Source organism: Panthera pardus, unplaced genomic scaffold, assembly GCF_024362965.1.
Source record: "Panthera pardus isolate Hobbes unplaced genomic scaffold, ASM2436296v1 HiC_scaffold_8, whole genome shotgun sequence".
NCBI classification, from domain to species: domain Eukaryota; kingdom Metazoa; phylum Chordata; class Mammalia; order Carnivora; family Felidae; genus Panthera; species Panthera pardus.
In genome coordinates, this window is record NW_026527013.1 from 80,872,093 (window position 1) to 80,894,224 (window position 22,132).

Here is a 22,132-nt window from a genome sequence, read left to right on the forward strand (position 1 = left end):
CTCATGATTTGTGGGTTTGAGCCCCGCATCAGGCTCTGTGCTGACAGCTCAGAGCCTGGAGCCTGCTTAGGATTCTGTGTCCCTTTCTCTCTGCCCCTCCCCCACTTATGCTCTGTCTCTGTCTCTGTCTCTCTCTCTCTCTCTCTCTCAAAAATAAATAAACATTAAAATTAATAATAATAAGGGGCCTGGGTGGCTCAATCAGTTAAGGTCATGATCTCATGGTCTGTGAGTTCGAGCCCTGCATTGGTCTCTGTGCTGACAGCTCAGAGCCTGGAGCCTATTTCAGATTCTGTGTCTCTGTCTCTCTGTCTCTCTGTCTCTCTCTCTCTCTCTCTCTCTCTGCCCCTCCCCACTCATGCTTTGTCTCTCTCTCTCTCTCTCTCTCTCTCTCTCTCTTAAAAAAAACATTAAAAAATTTTAAATAATAAAATATTGGAAAAGATAAATTTTGTGTTGTGTGCATTTTACCACAGTCAAAAAATTCTCTAGATCTAAGGTAAGTATCCAAAGAGATTTATAAGGACAGTATTTAGAAAATATTAAATTACTCTGTAATGTCTCCCATTAAAACTGTGTTTTTTAAAAATATTTTATAACACCTGCCTGATACTGTCCTCAGAGTAGCAAAGATACAATCAAAAAGCCAGTGGAAAAGCTACATTATGCTCTTACTTTTGGCCGGAATCACTCTCTGACCAGCCAGTGTCATTTTCTGCAGCATAGAAGAGCAGAAAGGAAGGACCCATTTGGCTAGACCATAGATACTCAGAAAAAGCCTTCTTCCCCTTTCTATCATGTGGACCCTTAAATTATCCAGCTAAGTTTAAACAATTCACACAAGCTAAACTGTTGAAGAGACCTCTTATCCCAAAATCTATGACTTCGATATTTATGACTTTGTATTTCAAAACTACATAAGGCCCTTGTCCTTTAAGAAAGAATATGCCTATATTTGCTGTCATAGGTAAATCACATTTACCGCTTTTTTTTTTTCAGGTCAGCTAGAATCTGATAGATTCTTATTAATGAGTGGTGGAAAGCCATCTCGGAAGTGTGGAATCCTTTCCAGTGGAAACAACCTCTTTTTCAATGAAGATGGCTTGCGCATGTTGACAACACGAGATCTGGATTTATCACATGCTAGGTAAACATTTTGGGATGCTATTGAGAAACCACATTGTGATAGACAGTAACAGAACATAAGTACATCAGAAAGAAGCAGACATGTGAAGGGCAAGGCTATCCATGGGACATGCTGAGCTGCTGTCTTATCTAAGACTCCATTAAGACATGATGTACATAATTTCTATTCTAAAACAGAGAGCTTTGCAAAATAAACTAGATCAGAAATGAAACATAGCTAAACAGACAAAAGTTAATATCAAGACAGTGATGGTTATAAGACAGTGACTAGGAAATGACAATGTTTAACTTCCTTTCACTTCCAGAAAATAATGTTGCATCTTTTTTATCCACCTTCTAGAGAATACTTTTCATCAGCACTTGGACTACGTGGAAAATTATCTACACCATGCTTAGTAAAAGCTTAACTGAAATACCATGCATCCTCCAATTATTCACAATTGATTTTATATCCATTAACAGTTTAAGTAAAAAATATTTGAAGTGTAGCCTTATTCTTTGTAAGCCTTTCTTTCCAATGATTTGCTCCTGCTTTCTAGGTACTCATTTTCTGACTTGAGCACAGCCACTGAGAAACAAACATTTTAAACTGGCTCAGAGGATTATGTCCTGTCAAGATGTATATCCCTTGATCACTTGACGAGCCAAAAACTTAGCCAGGAAAATAAAGAAGACAACTTAACATGTGTAAAATGGAACCCTGACCTATTTTTTGCAAGTGAACAAAGAAGTCGTGTTTTTGTTTTTCAGAACATTTCAGAGAATCTTAAAATGTATCTCAACATATTTATCCTCCTCTTTCACCTAAATCTTTTATTTTATTGAATTATAAATTTGAGCGTGCCTCATAAAAATACAATTCTGTGAGATAATCTTACTATTATAGAAAGCAAGATTTTATTTATCTTCATCCTATTTTAATGCATATGGTTTAATTTGATGCTTTTTATTTCAGATTTATCATTAGCAGCCAAGTTCTCTAATTTAGAAATTATTAGATCTTTCCAAAATAATTCTGACATGGATTTGTCCATAACTAAATTAATATAAACATTTCCCAATACAATAGACAATAGGCTAAAAGGCTTTTTTTCTGTAAATGTTATTGTTTTTATAGTTCTAAACGTCACTAGGCACTATGTATTTTTTTTCATTAATCCAGTGTTAAAAAGCTCCATTATTTATCTCATCTCAGTAGCATGCTGTGTGGGATTTGCATATATTGACCTCAAAATGCTCCATGTAAAATCCCAATTTTCTTGGGGTTATGAGATAAATGAGTGCCCAGTTAATGGAGATGGGGGAGGGGAGGAACCCATGAAGAATGCATGGTTTTATATATGGAACTGATAACTTTCATTATGAGCCCCAATATGCTGCCTGTGTTTGACATGCATACATAATTGGGTGTATGTGTTGGGTTACACATGAAATTTATTCTGCATTACCAGCTAGCATAGCGGCCAGACCAGGCACCAGCCGCTTGCCTGCCAAAGATAACATGTGAGCTAGTTTTCCTTGGCACCCCAGCTGGTTACTGCCACTCTGTCCACTTCCCTGCCAGTTGGAAAGGCTGCCACTGGCTGGCCGCCATGATTCTCGATGGCCAGTCTCATCCATCCCAGACCCAGCAATAGTCAGAGGCTGGCACAGCCCACTATTACCACCACCCCATACTCACTTTCCTGCCCCTGGCACAAAAGACAGAAAAGAGGCCCAGGCTCGACACACCTCTTCCAAAAGATGCCTGGTCTTTCACAAAGAGGTGCTACAACTGCTGAATTTAAATGTGTCTCCCCAAAACCAATAACATGAGATCTGAAAAACTGGTAAGACCTGAAAATGGATGATTTCGCCAATTAACGGCATAAACTACATTCATAGCATTCTTCCAGCTTCAGATACTAAGGACAAATTTGTCTTAAATAGATAGCAATACACACTCCCAAACTTGAAGAGGCTTTGGACCCCTCCCATCTTCTTATAGAGTAACAACAGGATTGGGGAATGCTCAGTTCCCTCAGACTCTCCTCTGTGGAAGGGTACAAAATATAAACTTGAGTACAGAATTGCCTTTTTTTCATTTCATTAACTCCCTTACATTAACAAGGAAAATTGGGATTTGAAATGATTGCTTTAGACACTTGTTAAATCATCATATTCTTTAAAACCGTGCACTTTCCCCGTATTACCCTGTGTGCTTGTCTTATGTTAATAGTGTGCATTTCTCACTGAAGTGAAAAAATCTACAGTAAACTTTACTCATGTCAGATTTGTGCAGTTCTTCATGAGGCTGGGATGTGGTAAAGGTGTTCCTGACCCCAGGAGCCAACCCGTGCTTCTACAGTATTCACTCAATGGCGGCCTCTCATGGAGCCTCCTTCAAGAGTTCCTTTTCAGCAACTCCAGCAACGTGGGCAGGTACATTGCCCTGGAGATACCCTTGAAGGCCCGTTCCACTTCTACTCGCCTCCGCTGGTGGCAACCATCTGAAAATGGGCACTTCTACAGTCCCTGGGTTATCGACCAGGTCAGTCCACTCAGGATTAACTATTGTAATGTTTGGCACTTGAGCTGCATGTGGCCTACAAAGCATCCAGTCTGGCCCCCTCGCTCAGTAGAGGAAGCCCAGGACCAACAATTGAATGACTTGCCCAAGGGCATACAGCTAGATTAGATATGGCAGTTAGCTTCCTTTCCTTCTCTTTTCCTTCAATTGCCTGAGCCTATAAAAACCAGCAACACAACAGAAGGCCCAGGTCCTGCTCATAGAGAATTCTGCCATATGGATAGAGGGACTTTATCAAGTGTGATGCGAGGTTATAATTCTCTTAAAAGGAAAATGTGCAAATTAGCACTGGTACCACATGCAGTAGTTTACAAATCCTCGTTCCTAGCCTTTGAAGAAGAAATAAGTAAATCTTCCTAACAGCCTCATGGACACTTCTAAACGATCTTCATACATAATAAAATGCATATCAAATAGATCCCAAAGAACCTGTTAACAAATGATAGAATCCATGCAAAAAATTGGAACTGAAATGCTTTAGGATACAACTGTCCTTAAATAGAAATTTCACATGGAAAATAATCACATGTAAGCCAACTTTTGCTTTCCCAGCTTGGGTGCATGTAGTTTCCAAAGGCACAATTTGGCCCATGAAGGCTGTGAATGGTTTTGTCAATACTTCAATTTGTTTTCTGTAGCTTCTTGCCAGATGGGCAAGCAGACCACATAAACAAAAGCATTCTGAAAGGCCCCAAACAGTATGCTTGCTGTATGATGCCAGTTTTGAGCAATCTGACAGATAAAAACAAACAAAAAGACGGAACTCTTCTTGTCTCTTGAAACCATATTAAAAATTTGTTTTCTTGAAAATACATTTCAGATTCTTATTGGAGGAAATATTTCTGGTAATACAGTCTTGGAGGATGATTTCACAACCCTGGATAGTAGGAAATGGCTGCTTCACCCAGGAGGCACCAAGATGCCTGTGTGTGGCTCTACCGGAGATGCCCTAGTCTTCATTGAAAAGGCCAGCACCCGCTATGTGGTCACCACAGACATTGCTGTGAATGAGGATTCATTCCTGCAGATAGATTTCGCTGCCTCCTGCTCAGTCACAGACTCCTGTTACGGTAAAAATTCCATTTCCGGGTAGAGGAACATTACCCCATTTCCGGGTAGAGATAGATAGACAGACAGACAGACAGATAGATAGATAGAGATAGATAGATATAATAACCCCTAATATATCTCTTGTTGGAAAATCCAGAATTTTCTTGTACGATCAGATTTGCAGAATTATAACTCTCATCACATAGAGAATGCCAGAATAAGCCATAGGATTTACACATAAATTTGCATTTGCATAGGTTTTAATTCATAGGGCTTTAGATTAGTCTGGTTACTGTCTTCTTTCCAACTCCCCAGGAATCATGACATTTTGTTGTTCCCATTTTGCCTTATACTTTTCGCCATTCTAGGTCATAGCATATTCTAGGCCACCCTCATTGTGACCAGTTTGCATCCTCAAGGTTGTATACACACACACTCCTACTCACACATGACTTGCACACACACACACACACACACACACACACACACACACACCTATCCTAGGAGATATAAAAACTGACATCATTGCATACTTGGAGCCTTCACTGGAATGCAAACCTGTTGGGATTCTGGTAGTCTTCCAGCCTTTTACCACCCCTTATCATTCTTCCTCCAAGAGATACAAACTAGAATGTTCACAAGGACCTTGTTCTGTTTTAGATTCTGGGGGGCCAACATCTGACAAATTTGGTTACTTCCAAGGTCTTACAAAATCCAGATTTTTCATATTTCTGTTAGTTTGAACTTAGTGGACATATCTTAAGGGGACTCCCAGAAGTGCAGCTTCTACCTCAGGATCGATTAGTCAGCACTAACCTAGTCAGCAGGGGTGGAACATGGAAAAGTATAAGGTACCCATCTGTCTTCAATAGGTCTAGTTGAGGGGATACTTCCAAAAGTTAGAGTGCAATAAATGACAAAGTCAAGTGCTCTGTGAATTGGTGCTGATGCCAAATGTGATGAGAGCTCAAAGGAGAGTGAGATGACCAATGGATGGCCAATCCAAGGAGTTTGGGAAGATTTCACAAAGAAGCTGTCTCAAGTGGGCATTGATGGTTGCAGTGGATTTGAAGAGTGAATAGAGAAGAAAGGACACCCCAAGCTAGGCTGGCAGCATAAGCAAAGAGACAGAGGTGGGGGTCCTCCTAGTCCATGCCGAAAGCCATGAGCAGACCTGCCTGAACAGGCAATATTTGCATCTAGTGGAGGAGAGGAAAGTGCTGATTTTGAAAATGGAAAAGGGTGGTAAGGTTCTAGATGCCTACTCCCTCAGTAGCATAAGAAATGGATGGGAACCCAAGGAGGTAAGCTATGACACAATAGGCCTGCACTAGCACCAGGACTGACACTCTACCCTCCTGTGTACTTTCTACTATAGGCTGGCACAGCCTCTTGAGAAAGGTTGAACTAAATGACAAAATCAAAGACGAAAGCAGAGATGGATAAGCAGAGTTGCCAACTAAGAAGAGCCTTACAAGGCACATACAAGAATTTATAGGGGCACCTGGGTGGCTCAGTTAGTTGGGCATCCAACTTTGGCTCAAGTCATGATCTCACCGTTCGTGGGTTCAAGCCCCGCGTCAGGCTCTGTGCTGACAGCTCAGAGCCTGGAGCCTGCTTCCGATTCTGTGTCTCCCTCTCTCTCTCTCTCTCTGCCCCTCCCCACTCATGCTCTCTCTCAAAAATAAACATTAAAAAAAGATTTGAAAAATGTTTTAAAAAGTTTAAAAAAAAGAATTTGTACCTGACAAGGACATGAATAAAAGGACTCAAGTGCAGAGAAGCGGCATGGTGTGTTTCTGGGAGATGAGCCCAAAAGCTGATGAAGGTGGGTAGGCAAGAATCCCAATAAGGAAGCCTCAGTGGTAATCTCCAGAGGAGGTGGCATGAAGAGAAATAAGATGGATAATATTGATGTGAGACAATGCAGACAAAAAGGAAAGAAGCAGAAAATCTCACAACCAGCTGACAGTTTGAACACAGAGGGTAAAGAAGAGAGAAGAGTAAAATTTCTAAAATAATTTATAAATTTTGAACCCAGAAAACAAGTGCAAAAGCATTGCCATTGATAGAATTTAGTAGTTAAGAGGGGCACCTGAATAGCTTAGTCAGTTAAGTGTCTGACTCTTAATTTTGTCTCAGGTCATGATCTCAGAGTTCATGGGATCAAGCCCTGCATCAGGCTCTGCACTAACAATGCAGATCCTGCTTGGAATTCTCTCTCTCCCTCTCTATCTGCCCCTCCCCTGCTTGTGCAATCAATCTCTCTCTCTCTCTCTCTCTCTCTCTCTCTCTCTCTCTCTCTCTCTCTCTCTCTCTCCCCCCCCCCTCCCTCTCTCTCTCTCTCTCTCTCTCTCTCTCAAAATAAATAAATAAACATTTAAAAGAAAAGAATTTAGTAGTGAAGAAAAGATGTTTATTTATTAGGGAAAATGGTGAGTTTTTCTTTAGTTGGGGTAGAAGTCGTTTTATTTATTTATTTTTTTGTTTGTTTCAAGTTACTTACATTCTAGTTAGTTAACATATAGTGTAATATTGGTAGTAGAATTTAAGGATTCATCACATATAACACCCGATGCTCATCACAACAAGTTCTAGAAGTAATTTTTAGTGCAGATCCCCTGACTGAAGAGGACTTACAATATGGAAAGCAGGAACTTTTTCTATACTGTGCACCCACAATAGGCCAGCATCCGGTGCAATGCCAGGCTGAGCAAACATTTATTGAATTAATGAAATTGCTTGGAGACATAAAATTGGCAAATCTGGGCACACAGGTCATAGTTGAAGCCCAAGGAGTATACACATAAAACAGAAGACCAGAAATGGAGTCTGGAAGAATGCCCACAGCTGGGCTAGTTAGCACGGGAGTCACAGGAAAGTAAGAGCGGAGATTCAGAATAATGTCCTCCAAAAGAAAAGAAAGTTTCAAGAATTGGGGAATAATCAATAACATCCAACGCTGTAGGAAGAACAAGAACAATGAAGACTGAGATGAACCACTGTATTTAACTAGAAAAGGTTGCTAGGAACCTCCCTGAAGTGAGTGGTCCCACACTGGCTGTGCATGACAATCACCTGGGGAGCTTTAAATCTCCTGATACCTTGGCTGTGCCCCAGAAGAGTGAAATCACAATCCCTGGGGGTGGGACCCTGGCATTAGTAGTTTCTAACGGTACCCAGGTGATTTCAGTGTGCAGCCAAGATTGAGAATCACGGCCTTAGAGGAAGCAATTTCAATACGGAGGTTGGGCCTGAAGCAGTTTCTAAAGACTTAAAGAGAAATACAAAACATAGAACATAAGTTGAATTTTTCAGAAGAAGAAAAAGAAAAGTATCTTTTCATAGACCCACAGCCTGACTGCCTTCTTTGGCACAAGTTACATGTCCTTCAGGTCCCTCCTGATACTTCTCTTATTTCCCAGTATATTCCACAACACAGCAGAGCAGGATAAGAGCGAAAGAGATTTTGCAACTTGTAAGAAGTTTAACCTGTATCAGGAGCAAAACTGGCATTATTGGTCAGGATCCCTATTGAATGGTCAAATTTAAGGAAAGTTGCTCAGTTTTTTAAAACTTTTTAAAAAGTAATCATTAAAATATATGGTTATTATGTTTGTATTTGTATGTTAACTATTAAATAGATACCATATAGTTACAGTACCTCAAATTATATATAGTTTGTATAATTTTATAATATATTGTAACTATTAGATTAAACAATAAATATATATATATAACTATCATTACTGTTGCTTTAACTACATATAAACAATGGTTTTGTTATGCTTGTTCTGAAAGTTTCTCACTATAAGGAGTGATGTAGGAAAATTTATGTTTCACTTGATCATACCCCCTTAAAAGAAAATTTATTTTAATCTGGAAAGTGAAAAATAATAACTAGTATTGTATGGAAGGAAAAATCAAACCGGGAAACATTTCAAAATAGGAAACATAAATACTGAGGAAAAATCAAATTGACATCTGAGTGAAATTAAAACATAAGAAGATATAAGTATTTACCGTTCCTGGGTCTACATACATGTATTGATATTCAGAATGGTGTTTCCTGTTTCAGCTATTGAATTGGAATACTCAGTAGACCTTGGATTATCATGGCACCCATTGGTAAGGGATTGTCTACCTACCAATGTTGAATGCAGTCGCTATCACCTGCAGCGGATCCTGGTATCAGACACTTTCAACAAATGGACCAGAATCACTTTGCCTCTCCCTCCCTATACCAGGTATGGATGCTTCTGCATGTAGTGAACCCAAATCTGATATAATTTGTCATATCAGCTTTTAGGACAAGTTTAAATGAGATATATGCAATTTTGCTATTGATTGATGGTATTGCCAGCCATGAATGAACAAGGTGATCTTAGTAAGCAAAATAAGGGCACCTGGCTGGTTCAGTCAGTAGAGCATGTGACTCTTGATCTCGGGGTTGCGAGTTTGAGCTCCACACAAAGCATGGAGTTTACTTTTAAAAATAAGCAAAATAAGGGGCAGCTGGCTGGCTCAGTCAGTGAAGCATGCAACTCTTGATCTTGGGGTCTTGTGTTCAAACCCCATGCTAGGTGTAGAGCTTACTTTAAAAAAAGGAGGAATAAAAAAAAATAAGCAAAATAGAAGCCAGTTTTTGTGGTGACATTGTTCTGTTTTTTTTTCCCAAAAGCCAGGCCTATACTGACTTTTATTTCTAACACTTTTAAAGAATGGCATATGCAAGAAAACAGTATATGGATCAGTGAGAGTCTCCGACTTGATTCACTTAAATTTAAAACAGGCACATTGCATACAGAATAGGTTTAAATGGAGTCTGTTGTTAGACTACTGTAGGTACAGCAGTGAGTGGTGTCATATCAATAGATAGAGCAAATAAGTGTGTATTAAAATTATTGTCTGCTTTTGAAATTTTATTTTAAACAGTATCTCGAGAATTACCACCTGGAGCTTCTTTTATATGAAAAACAATTATGAATGTGTCATTCATTGAGTCCATAAGAAATGGTGGTGGCTTAATAAAATTGCCTGGAAAGTGCTTTGAGTTATACAGAGAATTCACCTTGCCTACTGGATGGTGTTCCCTGACCCTCTCTCTTTTCACTATCCAAGGAGGTGCTAATCATAGGAAAGCTTTAAAATCTTGATGGGAAATTCTGTTCCCTCCCCCCCCCAAAAAAATGGCAATCAGTTGTTGCCGTTAAGACAGAAGCAAAGCAACCAGTGCAATTATGTGGAACGGGAGTTACAGTTTGGGCTCATTATTGGTCCCTCGCTTCCCCACAAATGAAGAATGAATAAATCTTCCTAGCAAATGATCATAAAATTCAACTATTCATCTAGGACATAACTTTTCTTGGGATTATCATAAATGAGATGGTTTCAGTTACTAACAGCCTAAGGCCCCTCTACAATTGCTGGCTCAGAGCTACGAGACTATATTAACTGTCAGTAGAGTTGCCAAGTTTAAATGAGATACGTGAGATTTTGTTGCTCGTTAAAGGTATTGCCATGCATGAATTATTAAGGTGATCTTAATAAGTAAAATAGAAAAAAAAACTCCATTAAGGCAACAGTCTTTTAAGGCTTTATGAATTCTGTGAATTATTACCCTGCTACTTGGTAGCATTTTGCAAATAAAAGACATTCTAAGATTTACTCCAGCTAGTGATTATACCCTTGACTTTTCTACTCAAGAAAGGTAATTATTCCTCCTCTTTTAATATATCTTTTAATTGTCTTTTGCACCTACCCATAAGAATTTGGCCCTTTCAAATGATAAGTTGAGAAATCTGATGAGCATCCCTTTCCTCTTGTTACCATATTGAAAATATGCACTGCTTATTGTACTACCCTCAAAGCCCCTGTTATACAGTGGTCTTAAAGGTGGTCCTGCCTTGTAACAAGGCCCTTTAGATAATTCAGACAGAAATGCACATGGATGGAGCCCAAGCCAGACCTACTTCTTATTGTGCTCTGCCCTATGCCAGAGATGAGGAGAACAGTGTGCCAGACTCAGAACACTTTGTCTCACACAGAACTTAGCATAGCTATACTCTATCTGCTCTTATATCCAGCTACTTTTTAAATGTGGTACCTCTTTGTCTTGAGTTCACTTAACTGCCTCCACATTTGCAAAGTATTGCGACACCTATGTTTACTTTGCTCTCTAGAATTGAGAATTTCAGCTCGTAGCTCTTCACCATAAACAAACATGATGCTGATGACTTAAAGCCATCTGCTCAGTAGGGGTGAGGAGTGACAATGTGCCGGTGGTAGTTTTGTCCACCTGTTCGCTTATCATAGGACCACAAGGCTAGGGTTCCAGTATTGTTGGCACAGTGGTAGTTAAGAGTCAACTGAGGTTGGTTATCCACAAATTGACACAAAATCATTACCCAAACTAAAATGGCCGGTAGTTACCAGTAGCAATTATTCATTCACTTATTCATTAAACAAATATTTTTTGAAGTGTTTAATTGGATGCTAGGTCTGTGTGAGGGGGATGAACTTACCCCTGCCTCAACAAATTTTCAGTCCAGTGGGAAAAAGAACTATTAACCAGAAACCAGCGGTAATCACAGAAGTAAATAAAACATTCAACTGTGGTAACTGATGGAGGACAGTTGCATGATGCTGAGAGATGATATGTCCTAGGGAGATTTGCCTTTATCAGGAGAGTCAAGGACCACTTTCTGGAGGAAAGCATAATTGAAGTAATAGATAAAGGGTGGATAGGAATTGACTAGGGGAACAGTAGGGGGAGGTGTTCCAGGCAAGGAAAACAACCTGTGATAGGAAGTAGCAGGCATATGTGAGACACTGAAAGAATGTATCAGATCTAGAGAGAGAGCGGAGTGAGATGGAGTGAGACCATGAAGAGCCTTGTAGGTCTTACTGAAGATCTGGGGATGGTTACATAGGTGCTTAAAAGCCTGCTGAAGTGCCCCAGGAATAGGGGGACATGCTCAGATTTGCATCAGAAAAGCGTATTCTAACTGAAAAACAAATTGGGGAGGATACGAGTAGCTGTAAGGAGACTCTTCTAGAGGCAGTAAGTGCTGGAAGCTTGGAGTAAGGTGCAGGAGACATGAAGACAAGTGGAGAAATTCAAGAGAAATAGAAGTGATAAAATTAAGTTTAATGATGAAATGGATGTGAGAAGGTGAGGGGAGGGGCAATGTTGAAGATGACTGTGGTTTCTGAGTTGAACTGAATGGATGCTGCTACATTTCACTGGGAAGGGGGCCCTGAGAGTAAACACAAGAGACATTACACTCTGCTCCAGACATTTCTATGTTAAAACCTAAATAAGCTGCTATAGATCGAATCATAGTTTCTATTACTCCCATATACACTGCTTAAGTTAGATCTTACTAGAGAGAAATAAATGAGTGGAAAGCATTGTGTTTTAGTGGAGAGTTCCAGCTTTTCAGCCCTGTGAGCTTTTAAGGTAGTCATTCCATGTCCCAGAGTTGCAGGGTCTTCATGTGAAAAATGAGACTTTTTGCTGTATAAAAATCTAATAAATGGGGCTGCCAGGGTGGCTCAGTGGTTATGCATTCTGATTCTTGATTTCGACTCAGGTCACGGTTTGTGAAATCGAGCCCCATGTCAGGCTCTGTACTGACAGCACAGAGCCTGCTTGGGGTGCTCTCTGTCCCTCTCTCTCTGCCCCTTCCTTGCTCTCACACTCTCTCAAATAAACTTTTAAGAAATCTAATCAATGTGCATGGATGAGTTTGGGACATTGTAAGTATTTATAAAATGTAAATCATTTTTACATCTATGAGTTAACAACATAATCATACTTGTTAAGCATAGCACAAGTTTATTATCAGACTTTACCTTCAGTCAGACTAAGAAGTCTTCCTAAGCTCACTTAACAAGAGCAAACCCATGGTAACGGTAGGACACTGTCTTAAGTTCCTGCCCTGGAGGGGGTTACCATCTCATTGGAGAAAAATAGACAACTTAAAAATAAAACACGCTGTATATAATTGAGAGCTTCAATGAGGAATGGGCTAGAAATTGGAGACAATGTTGAATGCGGGAGTTAGAGAGGGTTTCATGGAAGAGATGGGTCGTGGCCTAAAGGATGGCTAGGAATTAGGTGGGTAAGGAGAAGGACATTTCTAAATTAGGGAAACAATGTGAACAGGGCTCATGAGCCCGGCAAGAGCCCAGGAGTTGCTGGTGAAGGCAGCGGGCTCATATCTGGGTGCTCTGGAAAGTTGTTTGTTAGTGGAGTTGGCTTAACTATCACAGGCACTGAAGAAAGATAGAGGAGTTTAGACTTGTCGGAAAAATGAACTATGGTGGATTTCGAGCTGAGAATATTCTTCCAAGAAAAAAACAATTGGGAGAACAGAGAGGCAAGTAAGAGAAAGTGGCAAAGGCATTGTGATAATGACTCTCATGAAGTCACAAGGGTCTGGGCTACAGCTAACAAGCAGGGGATGGGACGGATATTACAGGACATTTCAAAGAAAGAATTGATAAAACTCACCAGATTTTTCTCCCTTGCACCCTTCCGGAGACGACTGTAAAGTTTGAAGCCCTTGAGAGTGGTGAGAAGTGGGGAGGAAGCAAAAGTTGATCCCAGGAGGGACAATGTGGCAAATTCAACCCAATGATGCTGAATTAAATGTGGTGACTAGAAATACAAATAGAAACAGAAATATGAAGTTCAGAGCCCAGGGAAAGATAATAAACTTTGGAGGCATGAGCATAGAGGTAATAGGCAAAGCTGTAAAACTGGAGCAGTTCAACTTGGGAGAGCATTCAAAAGGAAAAGAAAGGATCCTTAAATTTAGTAGCAGATTGAGTGGAAATAGTTCTTAAAGGGACCATGAGGATATACTCAGGGGAGTTTAAGAAGAATCAGAGGAACGTGGTATCCAAGAGCAAGTAAGAATAGAATATCAAGGGGCGCCTGGGTGGCTCGGTCGGGTAAGTGTCCGACTTCGGCTCGGGTCATGATCTCGCGGTCTGTGAGTTCGAGCCCCGCGTCGGGCTCTGTGCTGACAGCTGAGAGCCTGGAGCCTGCTTCCGATTCTGTGTCTCCCTCTCTCTCTGCCCCTCCCCTGTTCACGCCCTGTCTCTCTCTGTCTCAAAAATAAATAAACGTTAAAAAAAAAAAGAATAGAATATCAAGTAGGAAGAGGTGGCCATCAGTGACACACGCTATAGAGTAATGAAAAAAAAGTTTCACAATAAATTTGCTAGATTTTTCCATAAGGAGATAGTCAGTGACCTTCAAAAGAAAAGTTTCAGTAAGATACTGGAAATAAATAAAGCTTGTCTGGCCCCAGAGCCCATGGGCTTAACCAGTATATTAGTTCTACATTTAAAAAAAATTTTTTTTTAATGTTTATTTATTCGTGAGAGAGAGAGACACACACAGAGCGTGAGTAGGGGAGGGGCAGAGAGAGAGGGAGACACAGAATCTAAAGCAGGCTCCAGGCTCTGAGCTGTGGGCACAGAGCCTGACGCGGGGCTCAAACCCACAGACTGTGGATCATGACCTGAGCCAAGTCGGCGCTTAACCGACTGAGCCAGCCAGGCACCCCTATTAGTTCTACATTTTTATTGCTTGCCTAAGAGATACAGTCCTCGAAGAAATAGGAAGAGAGAATGCAGGAGTTCTTGAGAGAGGCTGAAAAGGAGAGGAAGATACCAAAATCAATTTCATAGCCCCTAATTTGAATCTGCCTCCTCCTGTTTACTAACCCCAGATCTAAAAATAACAGGTGGCTCAAGTAGCATGGGTTCTTGAAATGTCACCTGAGAAGGAGGGTAAGTCAACAGAAGGGCAGGTAACTCAAATCCACTGAGAAAAGAGCAGGGGGTGGGTGCTGCCACTGGAAGGCTCAGGTGTGACTTGGCTATTTTAAGTCACAGTTTGAAGATGATCCATTCCTTCCTACCAGCCCTAATGACCTAGCAATACCACTGTCTTTAAAGATTAACTGCAACACTTTGGAAGCCAGATGGTTTTAGCCACAGCATGGACACTACTTAATGTTTGTGGGAAGTTTACAGGAAAAGTGATAAGCACGAGAAAGGGCAAAAAGATTGTGGAAGGATTGGGATAATGGAATGGGGTTAGAGGAGTCTCTACCTGTTTGCAGGTAAACAGATTTAGGGAGGGAGGATATTTTCAATGATAATCCCAACTATAACTTCAGAGAAAAGATATTTTGCTAAGAAAACCAAATAACTAAAGGTAGTATTCTGGGGGTTTGTCTTGGAGAAATATTCAAGGGAATTACAAGTTCATTTTTTTAAAGGAGGGATTTTTTTTTTTTAACTTGCCTTGGTATTATTTATCTCCATTGTTACTTTCAGTTTTCTAGTAAGTTCTGAAAGACTTTTTACAGACATTTGTTTTGCTGAACATCATGCTAAAATTTTTCAGTCAGGTCAAGGAAACCTTAGACTTCTCTTACGTCACCATTTTCTCATGCATCATGTTGATACTTTGAACATCATTGCTGTTGCTTTACCAAATTTCTGTTGGTGTTTCAGGACAACAGAACATAAAATAATTTCTTCTGGGGCACCTGGGTGACTCAGTTGGTTGAGCGTCTGACTTCAGCTCAGGTCATGATCTCACAGTTCATGGGTTCGAGCCCCGTGTCAGCCTCTGTGCTGACAGCTCAGAGCCTGAAACCTGCTTCAGATTCTCTGTCTCCCTCTCTCTGCCCCTTCCCTGCTTGTGCGCTCTCTCTCTCTCTCTCTCTCTCTCTCTCTCTCTCTCAAAAATAAATAAATAAATATAAAAAATAATTTTGTTGGATGTAAACTATGGTACTATTGATTTTCACATACTGAATATGTTAATATTTGCACATTAAGACAATAAAATCTATTTCCATTTCCACTACAACAGAGAATAAAACTGTTTACAGAAATTCTGCATTCCAACTAAGGTTTCTCTGTTGTCAATCTTGTTGCCAAAATTTTATTAGAGAATTTGAGACTTGGCTGTACTTCACCCATATTGCTATCTATGGATTCTTAAGATTGCTTTAACAATTAAATAGAAGTCATTCTCCTTTGAGAAGGTGTTTTAAAAATTATAGGAAATTCCTTTTATTTGAAGGATGGTCCAAAGTCTTTAATGCTGTCAGTAGGCCTACTCAGAACACTGTAGTTGTTAGTATCATTACTAATTATGATTCTCAGCGAAAATAATAAATCCTTATTTTACCAAAAAATAGGATAACCATTTTCTTTTCTTTGTAATCCTCAAATCAAAATTTTACTATGAATTTGAAGGGAGCACAGATTATTTTTGGCTCACGTTTATCTATTTAAAACATAACAAAATTTAAGAAAATAGCAAACTATACTTCAATAGAGTCATCACCCAGCTTCAACTATCATTCAACTATTATTGACTTATGAGCAACCTTATTTTTCAATAGCACCACTCACTCCTGCCCCCCCCCCAATTTTGAAGGAATGCCCAGACATATCATTTCAACTGTAAATATTTTAGTATGTATCTCTAAAAGAGAACTTTAAAAAATGTAACTATGATATCATTATCACACCTAAAAATTAATGACAGCTTCTTATTCAATATTTACTTAGTACTCAGTATTCAAATGTTCCTGTTTGTCTCATGAAACATATTATCATTTTTTTTTTCAAATTAGGATACAAATCAATATAATTGGCTGGCACCTCTCTAAGTATTCTTTAACCTTGAGGTCTCCCCGTTTACCTTTTAAGATGAGGACTAAGACACAGAAAAGTTACATGATTTTCCCCACAGACACACTGTGGCTGAACCAGGATTGTACCAAAGTTTTCCATTTGTTCTCTGTCAAGGAAGAAATAAAGGCCATGTGGGGTGGCTTGTTGAAATTCTTCTATTACTAACTCTGTAATGTGCTTTCCACCCTAGTTCCAGAGCAGTATCATGAAGGATCTAGGTCACCTTATAAGGATACCTTACCTTTATCACGTTTGTTTGGGGTCAGAACCTGTGGTCTAAACACCTTATCCTCTCATTCAGACCCCAGTGTATTATAAGAAAATTAGAAGAAAAGAACATTGAATGACAGTATACATTCTTCATGGACAGATTAATGTTACCCAAAAATCCCAAAATGTTATAGTCATTTAGCATCCTACAATTTCCTAATGTTAATTATTATCACCAAGGGGATTTTCTACTAAAAGATCTGGGATGCCTAAATTAAGTGCCCCCAGCTAGCTGCCAAATCAGTGGTCTTCTGACCTTTGCCTCCATTCAAGACAACCAGGGTTCTCAGTAACATCTCAGCTCCAGCAGGAGATGATGGTTCTAGATCCAGTTCTAAATGCAGCCCTTACACCTATGAAATGAGTCAGTTGTACAAAACAGTTTCTAAGAGTCAGCCTCTCATTTCCACCCCCAAAATTCAACTTCCTTCTTTCAGTCATAGTTCAGTGTCTTCTTCATGAGGATCTCCCCCAGAGCAGGGTCTTCATGTCCCCTGGGAGATGGCCCACCCCTTGAGAGCCCCTCACCATACATAACTCATTCACATTCCTGGTACCAAAGTTCAGACCTCCTTTCTAGAGCCTGCTTTTTCTCTAACTCTTATCTGTAGGTCATGGGCTGTGACCCATGGGTGCTCTCTGTTCAGTTGAGCTGATCTATGCTTCCTCCCAGGTATATACCTACAAGTGGAATTGCTAGGTCATATGCTGACTCCATGTTCAACATTTTGAGAAATGGACATGTTTTCCACAGCATCTACTCATTTTACATTCCCACCAACAGTGTATGAAGGTTCAGATTTCTCCACATCCCTGCCAATACTTGTTATTGCTGTCTATTTTTTTTATCATAGCTGTCCTCGGGGGTATGAAGTTGTATTTCATTTTGGTTTTGATTTTCACTTCTCTAGTGACTAGTGATGTTGAACATCTTTTCATACACTTATCAGCCATTCATATATCTCCCCTGGAATATTCTCTACTTTTATCTAACACAGAAAAATAGGATAATAGAGGAATTTTTTTCCACCATAAAGACAGGGCCTTGGCTACCAAGGGAAATATAGGACACATTTTGAAATGGGCATTGCAAAACTTCTAGCTAAACACAGAAGGCCAGGGGCTTCAGCTATGTCATTAACTTGCAGAAGTTAAGATAAATAGACTTGTGTGTACATACAGCAACAGTACACACAGCCTTCCATAGCTTGAAACGGCTGTTCATATTTAGGGGTAATGGTAGGGATAGGATTATCTTGTATAGGTTGAGATGGTTTTGAAAGGTTTCCTCACTGAGAATACATTGTAATAGTGAACCAAAAGATTCTTGCCCTCTCTCGGTTTTGTGAGTGCATCAATGTGACCTAGTGCAACTGGGCTTTGACTTCCCGATTGGTAGGATAAGACGGTTGGCTATATTTACTTGTCCTAAATATTTTATGTATCTCTGAGAGTAAAGGAAACATCAACCAGGAGTGAAAAGGTTTTTTTAAAAATTCTGTATAGTTCATATCAAAGGGCTTTTTCTCCTGATGATGATGATGATGACAATGAGAATGTCACCGGTAGAGTAATCTTAAGGAAAAGAGCAGATACGAAGACTCTTAAATGTGTATAGAAAACTATTAAAAGGTGTGGAGACAATGTGGGGAAAGGTTCCTGGGGAGAGAAATGATGGAAACCATACAGTAACATTTTTTAACTTCATAGCAGTGGATGTTCAATTATTAAACAACACTTATGGAGCACTTACTATGTGCTGTAGATGGAGAGAAAATGTTATAAATTCAGAAAAGAAGCAAGGGGAGACATTTCAAGGATATGGAAAAGGAGAAATATGCTCTGGGGCCATTTTCCCTCCAACTCCAAGAAGCAGCAGCTGGTAGTGGCCGTCATTATAAGGAAGCTTCAGGAAAATGATGACACCTGCCGAGGGATTTCACCAAGACACTCACAGGTCTTGGTAAACACGAGCTAATTAATTTTCACAACACCCTTGTGAGGTGGGAAGTAGCATTTTCCTAGTTTTACAGATGGGGAAGTGTCAGCACATAAACATAAATGATTTGGCCCCTTTACATAGTGAAGTTGTGACAGGGCTGGGAATAAGAAGTCCTGGAAATTCAACTTCCAGACCTTCATTTTTAACTTCTATTCCAATTCATCCCCTTAGTGAAAGTGTTTCCTTTTCCTGTAAAATAATATTGGATAATGTATTGACACTAGCTTTATGGATATATAATTACTTAGTGTAGTTATTCCCAAGAATATAAAATCATCACACTGGAGACAGGGCCTTAGACTAAGTCCTCCAAGTTAACCCCCTCATTATTTATGTTAAATTATTCACCATGGACATAGGATTTACTTGTACCAGAGAAAAGATTAGTGCCGTTCAATATCTTTACTCGTGGTGGCCAACTTCAGTTTTAGTACATTCTACACATGGGCTCCCACTGTTTCCTTTTCTGTGGAATGCCACAGAGTTGTACAAACTAAACATGTCATGGTTGGAAGTCCCCATAAAAGCTATCAACCCCAACAATGCGTTTGCCTCCTAAATCTTCTGTACAGTCTCTCCATTAAGTGGCTGCCCAGACTGTGATTAAACACAACCAACGTTCAGACCGCCAAAACCTGCTAGGCAGCTCATGCCACCTCTCAGCTGCCCAGAGTTCCTCTCCCCATTTGACAGCCATCAGATCACTGCCCCTTCCACAGCTGATCCCCAGTCCCTACCTACCCACCCTACAAGATGTCTCTTATTTGATTCTTCCTGGCCATATCAATTGCTATCAACTTACTATTCTTTCAGTAAACATTTATTAAGCCCACCATCTATGAGCGTCACCAACCATAAAAAGATAAATAAGGAGAACAAGCCAACAGAGGAAACTATACATAAATAAGCCCTCTTTTTAAAAATTTTTTAATGTTTATCTTTGAGAGGGAGAGAGAGAGAGAGAGAGAGAGAGAGAGAGAGAGAGAGATACAGAGATACAGAGGGCTGGTAGGGGAGAGACAGAGAGAGAGGGAGACACAGAATCCAAAGCAGGCTTCAGGCTCCGAGATGTCAGCACAGAGCCCGATGTGGGAGTTTAACTCATCATGACCTGAGCTGAAGTCGAACACTTAACTGACTGAGCCACCCAGGCGCCCCCCCATAAATAAACACCCTTAATAAAAAGTGATAAAGGCTTTGATGGAGCGTTATAAAACATTAACAGAACAAACATTACTTGCCTACCGTCTATGAGCACTAGAGATACGAAACAATATAGAGATTATTTCCTGCCCTTCAGAAGTTTATAGTCTGAAAGAAAGGAGAAGAATGTAAGTGTTGACTCGTTATTAGAATCCAAGTAAGGATGGGGTGCCTGGGTGCCTCAGTCGATTAAGCATCTGACTCTTGATTTCAGCTCAGGTCATAATCTCACGGTTTGTGAGTTTGAGCCTGATGTCAGGCTCTGTGCTGGTGGTGCAAAGCCTGCTTGAGATTCTCTCTCTCCCTCTCTCTCTGCCCCTCCCCTGCTTGTGCTCTGTCTCTCTCTGCCCCTCTCAAAACTAAAGAAACTTAAAAAAAATATTTTTAAAGAATCCAAGTAACGTTGTGCTATGGAAATATGATATTCCACTGTACTATTTGTAAGATGCTGCCACATGTGATCTGTTAGTAATTTTCATCATTAAGCATTAACTAAACTAAACGGCACAGCCACTGACTTGCACAACCCCGGGGGGGGGGGGGGCATCTTCCCACTGCTTCCTGTCAAAACGGTAGCCCCTGGATACCAACTCTCTGCATCTACTAAGTGCTAGGCACTGGGCACTGAGGGGATAATGTTGAAAAAAAGTAATAATGCTGCTCCCTGGTAACTTACACTTTTGAGGAGGAGACAGACATTCAAGAAATACATATGCAAATAAATATACGACTACAATTGTGATAATAAATGCTATAAAAGTAAAAGAACAGCTTGCTGTTCTTGGAATAAACATGATTTTTAAAGGGATCCGAAAGAAAATTTCTCTGTGAGGACCTGACGCAGCATCCAAGGCCTAAAGGACACATAAAGGGGAACCAGGCAGAGAGAGGAAGAATGTGCAGGCAGAAGGTGGGACAAAGTGTCATGAGCGCTGGGAACTGAGAGAAGGAACAGCACTCCAGAGTGGGTAGCCAGGATGCAGGGCTGGAGGATGCCCCCCCGCCCCCTGCTCAGACAGCACCTCATGGACCAAGGCGGAGTTTGCGGTGGAAAGTTAAATGTCATAGGAAGCAATAGGAGGATGTTAGGTAGTCTGCTGGGAGCTGAGGAGCAAGAGATGTAATGGAAAAATCAGTGTGTAGATGCTCAGTAAGCAAATATCAAATATCAAACCCTATGCATTTTCAGAATGGTGATTTTAGTGCTGGTTCGTGTCTTCTCTGTTTTCTCAACTTAATGTATGTGTTTTCAATTAGAAAATACACAGTCCTTGCTGGTGTTTGGTCTTTTGTCCTGCTCAAAACAAATAGCTCTCAGTCATGTGAGTAACAGTCTCTTAATGACAAAAGTGTATGAATACATAAAACAAAACTTGCTTTGGCAAAGTGTTTCGTCTCCCGGTCTCTGAATGTTCAGTCTCTTGAGCCTAGGGCACTGTTTGGATTTACCGCCATCTAGTGTCTCTGAAAACATATGTTTATTTGTGCTTCGGAACAAGACACTCCCCAAAACCGTGCAAATGAGCAAATGTATTTCTGCTTCTGGATCAGGAGCATCTCTGTTTTGATTTTATTTATGCTGCATTTGAATGAATATAAAATAAGTCTGGTCTCACTACCCTCTCTCTTTTCTCTATCCAGTTATCTAGGGTTTCATTGCTCTCCCTGATTTACACTCTGTCTTCTTAAGACTTTTGTTGTTGAGAATTCCTCACAAATGCGGTATGAAGTAGACCAGTAGGCCCACTGCACAAAAGTGTCTGATTGTAGAGCACACATAGGAGTTGAGGTCGAGCCCATATGCTGCTTTCCAAGTCAAATATTGAGGGGTAGGGAGCAAATATAACTTAGCAACAGCCCTGGTATCACTCCACAATGGTTTCCATACAAAATTCAGGGCTTGCTGTCCCCCCTGAGGCTACTGGTTAGGATTCGTTTTAGTTTCTGTTTTAGTCTGTTTTTACAAGACGCAGAAAGATCCTCAGCCCAAAATATACTCTCAAGCTATCACAGTTCATTGCGGTCTGGTGTTGTTAATCAGAGTTTTGCAGAGACTGTTGCAATAATGAACACTTTTTCTGAGAATACAAGTTAGGGGTGTACCTGTATTTTTGTTACACCCTTCCATGCACTTGCTCAAATACACCAGGACACAT

The 22,132-nt window shown here is 40.2% G+C and overlaps 1 protein-coding gene across 3 annotated transcripts in view; it reads left to right on the forward strand.

The window, feature by feature from the left end:
* The window catches only part of RELN (reelin), a 525,148-nt gene that overhangs the window by 455,325 nt on the left and 47,691 nt on the right, over positions 1-22,132 (forward strand). For all 3 annotated transcript variants that reach the window (XM_019451245.2, XM_019451247.2, XM_053898155.1), the window contains exons 43-46: positions 1,000-1,147; positions 3,418-3,676; positions 4,536-4,785; positions 8,844-9,012. In XM_019451245.2, coding sequence (XP_019306790.2) covers positions 1,000-1,147; positions 3,418-3,676; positions 4,536-4,785; positions 8,844-9,012 — 826 coding nt within the window. The remainder of the gene's footprint in view (positions 1-999; positions 1,148-3,417; positions 3,677-4,535; positions 4,786-8,843; positions 9,013-22,132) is intronic.